At 40.5% G+C, this 15,566-nt stretch overlaps 1 protein-coding gene across 1 annotated transcript in view; it reads right to left on the reverse strand.

The window, feature by feature from the left end:
* The window catches only part of PLBD1 (phospholipase B domain containing 1), a 36,146-nt gene that overhangs the window by 18,732 nt on the left and 1,848 nt on the right, over positions 1-15,566 (reverse strand). The window contains exons 2-4 of the mRNA XM_054386941.1: positions 8,673-8,892; positions 2,894-2,977; positions 838-976 (exon numbers count right to left, since the gene is read on the reverse strand). Of these exons, the coding sequence (XP_054242916.1) occupies positions 838-976; positions 2,894-2,977; positions 8,673-8,892 (443 nt within the window). The remainder of the gene's footprint in view (positions 1-837; positions 977-2,893; positions 2,978-8,672; positions 8,893-15,566) is intronic.

Below are 15,566 nucleotides of genomic sequence, written 5' to 3' on the forward strand. Positions count from 1 at the left end.
CCCAAGATAAGTTCTACACAAGACGTGCATTTTACTAAAACCCAACTGTTTGTAATTCAGGACTCCCAACTTCTCTAAACTCTTATGGTTAAACCAAGACAAAAAAAAATGTTCAACTACTCAAGTCCTCCTTCTCACAACTGAGAAACCTATTAGACATTAGACTTACAGACAGCACTGTAATTACCACAGCTCCACTGGAGTTAAAGTTTTGCTATTACACACAAGCTTATGATTCTGAACACAATTCTAATTGATTTTTTTTGAAAGGAAAAAACCCACAAAACAAAACCTACCCCCAGTGCTGCCACAGCACTGACCATATATTTTGTAATGAGAGACTTGGAAGACCAATGAGAAGACATTTAGCAATGTTAAACATACTCCAAAACAAGAGAGGCTTTTAAGATTTCAAATCTGATGCTTAGAAATAAGAATGAAAGCTTTAATACACTCCCAACATGCTGATTCATGCTGTTGCAGCTACTCTTTATAACCAGAGGGTCATTTGCTCAATAAGAATTGCAAAGTGACAACAGCAAGCATTTTTAGAAGTGTCTGTCCTTCCAGCATTCAGTGTGGACACAAAAATCACCCCCAATCTAATCAGCACAGGAGCACCCAAGGCTCAAAGTTCAGTGCAAAGTATCTGTGGTGACATGACATGAGTGCTCAGCCACATTGCCTACACTGAGCAGCCCTGAAATCGTTGCAGAAGGGCATGCACAATGAGTTGTCATTAATTACCCTTCTTTTTCACTATCACATTTCCTTCTCCCTTCTTTGTCCTCTGACATCCCATCCCCAGCTACTGAAAAAGAGGTGCAGTAATCTTACTGTTTGTTCGTGCAGTTTAGCCCACTCGAGGGCTCCCATGTACAGACCATCCAACTGTTCAATAATATAGCCAGCATGCCTCCAAAAGGGGTCATCCTTATTATTTCTGATCTGTTGTCTTGTCCATTGATCTTGTTTCCTGCAGAGGAACAAACAGGTTGGGACTTTCTTGGTTTTGTTTTAGAGTATAATTGATAATGCAGGGAAGGTACAAATGTATTAGGACCCAGATGATCCAACCTTCCCAGTATTTTGAGGCAAAGCATGCTTTGGAAATCCTGCAGACATAAATGTTATATCCTCTGGGTATAAATGTTCAGATCCATGCAACATACTACAATCTGGTAGAGGCACACTACTGTTGGGTATCAAAGGAAGAGCTGAACTCTACTCCTTTGTGGGACTCTGCTACATCAGATCTAGCATCCCCTTATATAAGTCAGTAAAGGGCAACAAATGTTTGGCCAGTCAGATGAACCATTCCATTTTAATTGCCTATTTAAGGATAAAACAGACTGACCTTTGAAGAGCCTATTTCTCTCCCTTAGGTACAAGTGCAATGAAAGCTTTCTGGTGGTGTTCAAACACTGCCACTGTGCCAAGAAACACTGCTCTGCATCTCCAAGAAAAAGGTGGGAGGCCAAACAAACACCCCTTGAGCCAAATCCAGTCAAGAGGTTACTAGTCAAATAACCCAGCTTTAAAGCTTAAGGCAACACAAGCTCCACAGACCTTAGGGCAAAAGCAGACAGCATTCTATGGATCCCTCAGGGTTCCCTGTTTTGCTATGCACAAAGGCCCCCAGAAGATCAAGAGGTGTTAGAGTAAGTGTAGTCCAGATTTCAGCCTCTTTCCATTCTCCTGTATCTCTCCAACCAGCACAATGTGCAGCACCAAAAAGGAGAGAAAATAACCTGATGAGGAGGCAAACTCTTCCAGTAGTATATGGGTGATAAAACCAGCCACATTTAGTTTTCTGGAAGTAACAAGAAGTATGTCAAAGGAAACAGGGACATGGTTAGAACGCTCTGACCCATCAGAATGCATCAGCCCATATCACAAAACTGATATGAAGTAAAGCAGTGATGCAGGAATCCAAGATATGGGCAACACAAAAATGATACAAGGCCACTTGGTATTGCCCCCTCCATCTAACAACACGTCTCAGCTCTGCTGAGTCACTCTGGAAAAGAAACAAAACATTCACATTGATAACATTCACGTGGTAGCTTTCCCATTTTCCTCATGAGGACAGCACTGCCAGAAAAATGATAGCAAGGGAGCACTAAGGTTTTTATTCTCTTCTTTTTGGATAAACTAAAACAAATCCACTTTATATATGTGCACCAATAACAGAATTAGTCAGCTATACAAGTCCTTGAAGAAGGCACAAGACTAAGGAAAAATGGAGAAAAATTGTACCCAGAAAACGATCAAAGTTTTGCCGAAGTATTTGTAATGGAAGAAAACACAAGTCCTAGGAGATCTAAATAACTGGCAATTGCAATTGAGTTCCCAGTACCTGGGCCTGGTTATTCTCCCACTTGTAGTTTCCCACTAGCATAGCTGCATTATTTAGGCAGAATTATTTTTGATTTATACAGCTCAAGAGGAAAGGGAATCAGGACTTTTGTAATTAGAACAGAATTTAAGTCACTGGTAGAACACACAAAATGCTAACCTAACAGAGAAAGGAAAGCATACACAATGCTAAAAAGATTAAGGTGCCAGGAGACCACAGTGTTCAGCAAAACATCCAAAATAGCAGCTTTTTAGAAAGTAATTTTGACCAGAATGACCTTCAGAATTTACTGTCATTATCCAAACTCCTTTGTAACAATGGTTCTAAATATTTCTTTGAAAGACTCAGAACTGGGGAAAGGCGTATGCCCTTCTTCATGTATACTTAGAAAAATTTTTTTCATACTAATGGTATTCAGAGGGAAAGGAAACATGTTTTCTTTCGTAAGGAAGAGAATCAAACACCCTCAAAAATTCTGTCATCCTACAGCCCCCAAGCCTTGAATAACTTCTTTGCTAATAACTGAATACATACGCCATAAAATTCTGAACTCCGCTTCGAACCGTGGGATTCGTTATTAACTGTGGATACATATTTGCAGCGTGGTCATACATGTGCCTGAAAGAACAAGAGGAGCAGAAGTTATTCTTTTGCATCTTCCCTTCCTTTTGCTTACCAACCCACTGATCAACGCATTGATAGACAAGCAACACAGTCCACAAAGTAAGCTTTTCCTAATCACAGAAATTACTTCAGCGCATGTCCAACAGCAAAGGTAACACAAATGGATTATTGAAATTTAACTTAAAATAAGTGACCTTGCTAATACCTATGATCTTTAGAGGTCCCTTCCAACCCCCACCATTACTGGACCTTGGTGAAAGGTTATGTGCTGGCATACAAAGGTCTCTGTCCTGATTTGAAATAAACTGCTGCACAACAGAGATGAACAAGAATGAAATTGAACTACTTCAGAGCACAACTTCACATTCAGAGGATATTTGTAGGTCAAAAGCATTTTGAAAGCATTAGCACATTAATTTAAAGCACAACAGAAAGCTTACTAGAGAGCTACTCTACCTGGAACCAAAAAAACAAAACCACAGAGGTGAAAAGAATATAACTTGCTGATTCAGTTGTGAGAGGTAACTTCAGCCTGGTATCTACCAGGTTTTACTTACCATTAACCATGTTTCTTCCTCTCTCATTAAGCTAAACACTCCTTAAAAGAGAGGTATCTAAGTTGATCCTATGTGTTACTACAGAAATTCCCACTCATGCTAATGAATTCAAATTTATTCAGATCAAAACTGTTGTGAACTTTCTGTAGTTGTAGAATTCAGTTAACTGTTTCATCCCCATTAACTTACAGGAACAAAAGTTGTAAGGGTTTATTTGGTTGGTTGGGGCTTTTTATTTCATTGAAGTGAAGTCCTTTACATTTCAAGATGAAATCAACTGCAAAAAAATTGCATTTTAGGTGAATGTGATTCTCTGGTTCAAGCCAAAACTGAACTTCAAAATTTCTTAATTTGCATCAAACTTAAGCAGAAATCAGCAGAAAATTATTTTGCTGAGATCTGGAGTTGATGGAACTACTCAGTCATCAGTAAAATCAGCTCCCACCAAGTGCTGAGAGAAAGAAAACAGAAGTAAGAAACAGACACTAGCCTCAAGGAAAGCACCTGCCAGCAGCAGAGAATTCCCTGTATTATAACTCATAAGGGCAACTTCTTATGGGAGGGATGAAGACAGGAGCTCTTCCCTTTTTCCCCTCAGGGAAAGACAGCCAGAGATGACCAAATGGTTTGCTAATGATTAAAGAATTATCCACTGACCTTCTTCCCTCTCTTTCTGTCCCTTGCCTCATTCCCAGCTGTTTAAGAACTTGACTGCATGACCCTGCTGCTTCTTATCTCAGTTCTGGCACCATTCCAACTACCAAATCTCATTGTCTGCACACAGTCAGAGAAAGCACTAACCAACAGAGCTGGTGCAAGAAGGCAGCTCTCTACAGTGTGAGTGGATGAACTGGTGCACGGAAGGGCCTGATCAGTGCAAGGATGGACAGAAATCGGAGGGATTTGGGAAGGCAGGTGCTGGGGCAAAACCGGTGAGTGTTCAGCAGTTTGGCAGAGTTACATCTTTCATTACACTGCAGCTACAGTACCAATTTTAGTTCCACAGCTTCCTCTCTCCCAGCTAACACCAGCCTATGTAATCAGAACCAACTCTGTCCTCTTCAAGAGCTAGAAGAGGCAGATCAACAGTCTCTAACCCTGCAGTCACATACAATTTGTCAAAGAAAAATCCCAAGTCATTTTAGGAAGGAAATTAAACCATAACATACTCCATACTCCATGCCAGAGCTCTCATGGCACTAGAGCAGAGGAGCCAATAGCACAAGACAGTTTATTTGTTAAATGTCTTTTAGGGATGAGAACAAGACGAGTAGGATAAAACCAGCCAGGATACTACACTAATCACTGCCTAGGCCAGAATGGACAATCAGATTTCCAGGTTCAGCTATCAACTCTGCTCTTCGTTTTGCACTCAAAGGTTATGCAACACAAGATAGATTTTACACTATTAGTATCTTTAAGCTGTGATGGCTGATGTAAAGACTAGGTTAGCTCAGAATCAGGAGACTGAAAACAGCTTCTTTAATGGCCTTCCTTCTTTTAAGTCCCCTGTTAGAATATACAGTTCCCAGAACTAAGTTTTCTTTATCCCTAGTTGCCCAGTTTTGGTTTCCTTTTCTTTAACAAAGCTTTTATGTGCATGGCTTGCACATGGGGATATTATCCTCTGAAGTAAACTGGATCATTAGAGTAAGGTTAAGATGTTGCATCTGTATCTAAGGCCAAATGCAAGGCAACTACAAAGCAAGAATTCGAAGTGTAAAAAACAGCAAAACACAGTCCTGCTTCTTCAAATTGCAGAGGAAGATGACAGGACTCAGGTCAGCTGAGGTTGTATCAGAGAAGAGTACAATTAATGTTGCTTCAAAATTAAGTACTGCTCTTAGGCACATGGAATGCCCCAGTTGGAACTGACTAAAAGCATGTGCTTAATGTCATGAATTTGGATGAGGTCTGCCATTCCCCAGGTAAAGTGAGGCCCCATTGACACTTCTGTTTGTAATAGGTAAACAAAATTTATATCAAAGAAACCAAAGCAAACATCTTTGTCTGAATGTTAGGACTGGACCTTACATAAGAAAGGCAACAGACTGGTGATAAAAACAACTGTCTCATCTCCAGACACCACAGAAAGGCTGAGTGACCTCCAGCTGTTCAGCCTGGAGAAGACAAGGCTTGAGAGGGGATCTTCTCAATGCTTATTAATAGCTAAAGGGTGGGAGTCAAGAAAATGGGACCAGTCTCTTTTTAGTAGTGCCCACTACCATGACATGGAACAATGAGCACATGGTTCCAGCACAAAATGGAACCCAGGAAGTTTTATCTGGACATGAGCAAAAACTTGAGAGCAGCAAAGCACTGGAACAGACTGCCCAGAGAGGCTGTATACTCTCCTTCTCTGGAGATACTCAAAACTCATCTGGACATGATCCAGTATGACCTGCTTTAACAGGGGCTTGGACTAGACAATCCCCAGAAGTCTCTTCCAATCCCTAGCACTCTGTGATTCTGTTTTCTGGTTTTACTTCAAAAAATCTTGTGTAACTGTCCCAAGGAACAAACATCTGCCTGCTTGTTAATTAGGATTCTGTGAATCTCTAGGCAAGATAAACAAGGAGAAATGGAGGTCTGAGAGCAATCTTAGCATCTGCAAACTTAGTGATTTTTCACTGCTCCCATGGCTCAGGAAATTGCAAATACAGTGTAAGAGGATTCATTAGCTGCAATTTGCTGAATAAAAACCCCAACAAGGTCACTAAGCTAAGTCCTGAAGTAATAGGTTCTCCATCTTCTCAGGCATCAGGGAGTACATCACCACTTCATCTCTGCTCCTTAGCTGGAGCATTTTCAATATGTATTCTCAGCTTCAAAGAGAAGCCCTCTTTATCCAAAACAGCTTTACAAGACCTGAAGAAAAAAAGCTTCTTTTCACAACCCTCAGTGAGAAATACACTTCCATTGCAGGTACAGATGTACAATGGGGCAAAGACAGAGCCAAAACAAATTCAGCAGGCACACATAGTCATGTCAGTGATGGTAAAAGAATTTTTAGATTGTGCAGTGTCTGAGGATTTCTCTGTATAGTTCCTCAAAATGTTTCCTCAGAAAACAAAGGCAAAACTTCCAGTTTTCCATCTTAACCCATTCTCACACTTAAATCTCCTTTTAAAGAGTTGAGTTTCCCACTTCACTTAAAAGCCAAAGTCTGAAACCCTAATTTTCCACACTGATATGAACCCTCAATTTCCACATCACCTCTGAGGGTCACTCAGTGCTGCAGCTGGGAGCCCTACAGTAACAAAAGTACAGTAAGCACCTAACCTAAAGAAGGCAAAAGGCTTGAGCAGAGTAACCTGCTAAATATCTTCACTTCTGTGAATCTTAACACCTGTGGAAAAACAAAGAAGAAAAACTCCCTCCACTAAACCCAAGCATAGACTAAGACATCAGATAAAGTCCCTGCAGATATTGCTTCACATTCAAACCATGTTTAAAGAAACAGGCATATGCTTAAAGTTTGTTTAAAACACATCAAAGAAGACTACAAATCTAGTGTGCAGGCAGAAGGGGAAGAAGGTGTAGGTTGCTGCTACTAGAACATTATTTGCCATCTAATTGGGCTTACTGTGGATTGGGCTCTCTATGTAGTAAGGCAAAGCTCAAGCTTTACATTTAAGCTATAGCTTAACCAGAGATGAGTACACCTAGGTAAAGCCTTAGTGAAGCAACACCCAATTTTAACAATATTGTGAATGTAATGCTAGCACCTCTCAGATCCATACACAGCTAACAAATTGCCTGAACAGCATATAACAACCACCTCCCATGTCAAATAATCCAACAGTGTACATCTACTTCTCTCATGTACTTCCTTTCCTGCCTGGAGTACAGGTTGTGGGACTCCTTTACTTTTTCCTTCAGAAGTGTTTTGATATTACTTCACTGGATTTCCTTTATCCTTTCCTAGCTGCCTCTCCAGTAAAGTCAAGTTGAGAGTCACACTAACATACTATGTGATCAGAGAACTGTCTAGAAGCCTTAACTCATCTTAAAATGTCTTACTAATTAAATTAATCCCATTTTGTCCAGCAGTTGTAACTGACAACTGTTCAACAGGCAACCTTTCTCTGCTGGCCTATTCAATCCAGCCCATGGATATTTATTTTAGTGTCCTGGAGGGAAAGCTGGTGAAGCATCACCTAAGTATTCCCTAGCCATGCATCAGATTTTTGGGAATTTTTTTTTTCCTATGACTAAGGTGAACAAGCTCCATCTTTTCCTTTATCAACAAGCCACACATCATGTTCTCAGCTATATCTTATTAGTTAGTATGTCATAGTGACATTCTGTCTACCAATTTTGTCAAGGAAAGAACAGGATTTGGGGCTGTTTGGGTTTTTTTTTAAAATCAATTGTTTGAGTTTTAGGGGGGTTGTTGTTGGTTTGGAGTGGGGTGTTGTTAAATAAAAACACAAACACTGCTCTGGATTCATAACAAGTACAAAATTCTGCCAGTCTGGATTGTGGGAGAGATTCAGTCCCTCATCTTCTCTTCAAAGGGCTTTCAGGAACACAGTGACCCTTCTAGACACACACCAGTCTGCCCTCAGGCCTATCAGTATATCAGCATAGTTACTTCAATTTGTCCAAGAAAGACTAAACTCCCCCATGCTGTGAAGTTTCAGCATGTGCTCCCCAGCAGCTTCTTGACAGCATTTGGGTAAAAAGATCCTTAAGGAAGCCCTGCAGCCCTTGCTAGCAACCCTGCCCAATTTGCTTTTGATTGTCTTATCTGTTGTAGAGCAGCCACCTAACTACAAGCTGGGGAGAACTATTCTTTCTGCAACCTTTTGGTAATTATTTACAACACAGGGGTTATACACTTCCTTACACTTACACTATTCTGTGATTACATTACTTTATCAGTAATAAAGGTAGAGCACTCATCTATCTCAGCAATGTGTTAAGAGAGCCTGCACGATGAGGAGGGAGCACATCTTAACCCCATGGATGATGCCACACTTCCTATCTGCTAGTAATTAAAGGAATGGCACACAACTGCAAAATGTATGGTTAGTTTAAACGGATGGCAGCTAAGGGAAAGCAAAAAACAAACAAAAATCTTGCAAGTGCACAGAAATCCAATGAAAGTTGTTTCCTGAGGTACTTACGGAGCTGTGAGATAGCCTTCCAAGAAGCCAGCTGCATACATGATATCTTCATTGCTTAAGGTCTGATGGCCATAGCCTGCTCTGATCTCCAGAACTCCCCAACCTGTTGTCTGTACAGTGTCATTGTAGAAACCATAGGCATCTCCACCCCTGTCCAGTACATTCTTGACCTGAAGTGTTTTTTCAGCTTTATTCCAGTACACGGTTGCATAGCGCATTTCTGTGGTGGAGAAGAAAGGGGACAAGGGAAGGAACAAAGATGAGTAGGTATTTCCTATTTAACACCCAAATGTCAAGACAATATTTTGGCAATTTAAAAAAGTTAATTTGATAGCTTTCTATCAGGTGTAGTATTGCTTTCCATAGCAGAACTGATGTTAAAACATTGAAAAGTGACATGGATCTAACTGGACTTTTATCAAGACAAAAGCTTACAGCTAAAATAATCTCATGTTGCTCTTCTGGAAATTATCATAACTCCTTTGGTACAGAGCTCCACCACAGCTGAATCTTGGTATAAAAGTATTTCCTTCCCTGGCTCAGAAGAAAATCTATATAAAACTCATTGAAAGCAACTTTAGATGACAGCATGCCTTAACAACTGCAAAGACCTATAAATTATTCTCTACTGTTTTCCACCTGAAGATTCAAAAGGTTATAAAAGTTTCTTAAACTGTCTTTCTGGGCAACTTATCCTGGAGGTGGCATTACCAAACAAGAACATCAGAATTCAGTGGCTCACAGGCTTGAAGACAAAAGCACCACAGATATGCAATCCTTTATAAGACACACAATCCCTATCACCTAGCCAGAAAAGAGCTGATCCCAACAGTAAAAGCAATGAGAAGGAAGGGCACTTGACTGCTCAGAGTTCTGCTTGAACTGCTGTTTAAGAAACATTCATCATTAGCTGGGTTTTAATCCTGCTGAGATGAAGAACAAAGAGCAAGGTAAACTACTTTCCAAAGAAAGCCAAACCCTACAGCTCTAATTCATCCTTCCTAAGATGGGATCTGATTATATCAGGTCTCTATTTGTGACTGATCAAATCACTGCTACCATATTGCAAGTGAAGAGCTCAATTATCACTAGTTAGGGTTCCTGGAATTATTTGAGAAGTTTTAAGGGACAAGTTCACAAAGATGCACAAATGCTAAGAAACCAGCAGTAGTTCTATTCCCCTGACTCTTGTCCAGTGAGAGGCAATCAGTCCTGCCAGTCCTCTGGCTCTTCTCCAGAACTCTTTAGTCCTGCCAGTTTACAGCAAGAAATTGCTATTTGGTTACTACTGCTCACAACAATTCATTTTATGCACCATGCCTCATAACAGCTGCAAAACAGAGAGGCAGATGTAATTCTGGATGCTCTCACACAAAATACTTTGCATGCATGCTGTGATAATGGAGCTACAAAAATAAAGCAACACAAGGCCAGCACAATACCTAATGCTCTTCAAAAAGCTGTAAGCAAAATGTTTGAGATTAAGCAGCTAGTCTGATTGCAAATTAACTGCATCCACTTTATTCAGTGCTTTAAAACATAAAGAAGCTATTTTTATGAAGAGCCATGACATATTTGAATAAAACAGCAAACATATTCTAAGAACCCAGCTTTCCCTCCAACTGATCAAGGTACCTTGACACAGCAGTTACTCCATTGCTTTAAGCCAGTTGTCATCCATACCACCAGACTGCTGAATATTTTGTCTCTGCTAGTGTCCCAGAAAGAACAGCTAAAACAGTTTCTTACTGAGAAAGGCTGAAGTTTGAGGGGACCTCTGGAAGTCACCTTGTCTAATCCCTCTGCTCAAGCAGGGTCATCCACAGTAAATTACCCAGGACCCTGTCCAAACAGCTTTTAAGTATTTCCATGAATGGAGACTTTTACCACCTCTCTGGACAACCTGTCAGAGTGCTGGCTCACCCTCCCAATAAAGAGGTGTTTCCCAATGTTCAAGGAGAGTGTCCTGTGTCTCAGTTTGTGCCCACTGGCTCTGGTCCTGACACTGGGCACCACTGACAAGAACCTGGCTCCATCTTCCTTACACCCTACCTTCAAGTATTTGTACACATTGATGAGATCTCCCTTGCACCCTTCTCTTCTCCAGTTGGAGCAGTCCCAGCTCTCTCAGCCATTCCTCACACAAGAGATGCTCCAGTCACCCTCATAGCCCTTTGCTATGCTCTCTCCAGATCTGGGGAGCCCAGAACTGGACCCAGCTCTCCAGTCTTTACCTATGCTGAGAAGGAAAGGATCACATCCCTCAAGCTGCTGGCAACACTGCACCTGAAACAACTCAGAAGACAGCTACTCTTTTTTGCCATAAGGGCACAGTGGTAGGTCACGTTCAGCTTGTCATCCACCAGGACCCTCGAGCCCTTTTCTGCAATGCTGCTTTCAAAACGTTCAGCCTTCTGCATATATTAGCACATGGGGTTATTCCTCCCCAGGTGTAGTACTTGGCATTTCCCTTTGTTGAACTGCATGAGGTTCCCACTAACTCGTTTCCCCAGCCTGTTTAGGTCCCTGAATGGCAGCATAAGGCTCTGATGTACTCCTCTCAGTTTTGTATCAAACAACAAACTCGCTGAGGGTACACTCTGCACCATCACCCAGATCATTAAGGAAAATGCTGAACAGTCATCAATCACTGGCACACACCATTAGTTGTGGGCCTCCAGCTAGACTTTGGACCACTAACCACCATGTCAGTCTTCATGACTGTACTAGAGACACTTCTCAGGAAAACAAGTGTTAGCAAAATCAGAGTTTTAATAGGGAAGGAACTGGGGGATTGTTTTCCTCCATCCCCCATTCTATGAATAAAAGTTTTTACATGAATCTCTATTTAGAGATGAAGTCATTTCATGGACTTGGAACACAACATTTAAAAACATGTTTTTCTTCTGCCAGGTACTGAGGCTATTTAAAGAACTGAGACATGGCAGACTTTGGACAACTCTTCAAGCAGCTATAATCTTACTTTTCTGTTGTGTCCTTAACTATCTTCTAGTAATACATGAGGTAATTTGCTGCTTTATCTTAAGGATAAACGTGGGGTAAACTCAGACTGAAAATTTGTAAAAGAACAGGCTGATAAGGGTCATCACTGAAGAGAGCCAAAGGCCACCTTACACAGCTGAAGTTCACAGAAGCAAAGAGGTCAGGGATAGGGAGGTCCTGTGAAGAAGTGATGCAAGGGACTGGTGCAGAACACAACCAACCTGTTCAGCAATAAAGGGGAAGGCTGACTCCAACCAAGCAGCCCACTGCAGGACAGAGAGATGGGCCATGTGCCCAGTACATAAAGACAGCTGAGGAATGGGCAAAAAGCACAAGAACAATGTAGGGTAAAAGGTGATCCTCTTCCCATCCCTTCAGCAGGCTGTGGAGAGGTGGTGAGTAGTCAAGAGGAACCAGGGCAGCTGGGTATTGTTATTAGTGCCCACAGACTAAATACCTATGTCAAAGAAACTCTCTTCTGCCTAAAGCAAAATAGCCATTGCTTGCATTTTTTTATTTAAAGAAAGCTGATGCTGGTGCCAGGCAGACTGATCTGACACAGGTATTCTAACACAGCAGGCTGTTTCTTTGTTTTATGCTCTGCCAGAGCATGAACACACAGAGCTATTTTCAAAAGTCAGAACAAACTTTAAAATTACCCTTGCAGTTTGCCCTGCCCCAACTTCACCTCATGACAAATTTAAACTGAAGATCACCAGGACTAGAGGAGGATGAGAGAGAGATGGGGAAACATTAAATTACAGGATAATGTCCAACATACCTAGAGAGGCCTGTAGAGGAACAGCATCAAGGCAGGTGTCATAGATGTAGCTAAACAATGATGCTGAACAATGATTTTTTGCTGCTAAACAATGATTTTTTAAAATCCCTCTCAACTCCTTCACTCATCACCCCATTTCACCTTATTCTTTTTTATGTTGGTTTCTGCAAATCTAATTGCCCTGATCTAAAGCGTCAAAATACCTATATATGAAATTGCTATGTTTATTTGAAGGAACACACATATAATTATGCAGTAAGTGATATAATTTAGAATGTAAGTCTTTATCTTGCTACAGATGGAGTTAAAACTACAAGCTTGCAAATGTATACCCTTAAAACACACATCACAATGTAATGGAAGCATTTGGTATCACCCAGTCTGTTTGGATTTTGAGTTCATCTAAACCAGCAGCACTACCTTTGCCAAGAAAATCATCTAGAACCAAAGTATGACATGGAATATAGATATATAAGAAGCAACTGCACATTTTCAACCAACCTCCTATGTGTCCTGCAGCAACAGGAATAATGTTGGGCGTTTTTATATTTATTTTTGGAGGGTAAGGCAAGGGACCTAGCATCTCTTATTGCAGTAGTTGTATTGGTAACTTCTTAGATATGAATCAAATGCAACACCCCAATGAATCTACTAATCATCCTTCATCATCCAAGTTGGACACTCGGTGTTTAGCTGAGAATGCTGACAAGTACTTCAGCCTATTAGGACTCTGAAGAACAGAAGAGACCTTGATAATCTGTGGCTATTCCAATAACCTAAATAACAAGCCAAAGCACACTATTTACTGCAACAAACAACTTAAAATCCCTGGGGACAGGGTAGGTCAGTGGAGTCACATTTCCCTCCATGCAACTAACCAGCCAGAACTGCCCTGCACCCACCACAACCACTGTATGCTATACACCATGCTGTATGGTGGAAGACAGAGTGGGAGAAGTGCAATGACAAAGCAAGCCTGGAGCTAAGTGCTCCTTCTCCTTTCTGTAGTCAGCAAGGACTGGGAGGAACTTTTCCTCAAACTGCCTGTTTTTAAAAAGTACATCAATGCTTCTGCCAACAAAGTATCCAGAAATAGGGGCTAGAGCTGTAGGGAGTGATGGAATTTCTTCAGTAACTGAGAAGCATCAGTGTTTTGCCAAGATTTTATCCTAAATAATGGGAAAATTAAGGTATCCCAGCCATGACTAGGAGATGGTTTTCAGGCCAAAATGCCAAATCTGTCCTCTGTGGTTTTGGCTCAATATGGGCACTACCAAGGTTATGTCAAAAATGGAGTTTGCCTTTGTTTGGACGCAGCAAGAGAATGGAAATACATGTTCATGACAACATAAAAAAACAACTAAAAGAAATGCTAAGTAAGAGGATTAAACAAGATAAAATAGAAGTCAGATGCTGGAGACGACATGAAAGAGTAGCAGTAAGGAAAGACAGGAGAGGCAGAGAAGTCTGAGGAAGAACTATGAAGGGCAGTACAGCAAGATGGTCCAAGACCCATCTAACAAACAAGGTATTTGATAACCACCATTAGTATTTATTAAATGTCACTTACAAAAATAACAACCTGGATTGCCTTAAAAACACCAGTACAATTTGTTTGACAATATGCAACAGCTGCTTTTACTTATGCCTTCCCAAACACGAGTCATTTTTAAAACAAAAATACCTAGATAGGCTACTGACTTTCTAATTGGAGAAATTAACAGAAGTCCCCTTTCCTTGAGGATTCAAGAGCTACAAGGTTTCAGAGTGAGAATTAATTTTCCTGGTTTTCCTTAGTCTGAGAAACAAGCTAACTCACAGTCAACAAAGCACTGGTTAAGTTGCATGTAGCAAGCAAAATTAACAACTCTAAGCACCTCTTAATAGGAAAACCACTGGCTCTCTTAAATACTAATTTTTAATCTATATTTTTCAAAGGTGATGCTTTTTTTTTGGGGGGGGGGGGGTAGAGGTTTTCAAATGCACTTTGTAGACTCCACATACACACTTTCCACTAAATAAGGAAGCCATCACTGTTTCATTCAAAACTAGTTTTGCACAACTCAGAAATACAAAACACCCAACCCAAAGATGTCCATCTCCCGTGTCCAGGATACCCTTCTCATACAGTTAATATTCAGTAGTACAGATTATATTAGCACAGGGAGACATTTAAATATTTCAGGTCAACCATAATAAGCATTTGGTATTTCTGTTCCATTTTGTAATTTGATAGAGTTTGTCCTATTTTTCCCATTAAAAATTTTTAGATCCATCCTTCTAACTGCCTAAAAAAATAAAAATGACATTTCAAAGGACAGTTATGATTGGAATCCATTACAAAATAGATGTTAAGAACCTCAGAACTTCTTTAAAGATTATCTTAAAACGCACAAGAACTTAATACAAACCCCAGTAATTTTCAATTAAAGGAGTAAATGCTTTCTTATTCTGCTTGAATATAAGCTATTTGCATTTTCTATTCTGCTGGCTTTAATTCACCTTACTTCCTCATACATTTCAGGTTTAAGTAATTTTTCAATTTGCCTCTAACAGGCCTGTCATTATTTGAAGCCTAATCCCCTGATTTGTGCTTGCATGAGAGAAGCAATATTCAAACATGAACTATAAATTAAGAATCTGAGTCTTGCATGGTTTTCATGCTCACAAGGACACTTACCAGTGAGGCTTAGCTGACAACTCACTGAACAGTTACAGGTCCTCAGTATAAGTCATTCAAAGAAAACAAAAATAACGTCACAAGTAGCTTTACTAATCCGAGTCCCTAAATTTAAAATATTTTTAACAGAGGGCATTCTCCAGAAAAAAGCTTCTCATCAGTATGATGAAGACTCCCCAAGACATTCAAGATGCTAAAGAACAATGAAGCATTAAAAAGAAAACCTAGATAATTCACAGTACCAAAGGCCAAGTTTACTCCATTAAATAGCCCAAAGGCATTTCTATTTGTCACTTACTGTTTTCTACCAGTACTTCAATTATGATGTGTGGAATCAGCCAGAACCACAGAATGTTAGAGGCTGGAAGGGACTTCCAGAGATCATCAATTCCAACCCCCCTGCCGAAAGCAGGGGTACCTAGGGTAGCCA

The sequence above is a fragment of the Indicator indicator genome, chromosome 14, assembly GCF_027791375.1.
Source record: "Indicator indicator isolate 239-I01 chromosome 14, UM_Iind_1.1, whole genome shotgun sequence".
Lineage (NCBI taxonomy): Eukaryota > Metazoa > Chordata > Aves > Piciformes > Indicatoridae > Indicator > Indicator indicator.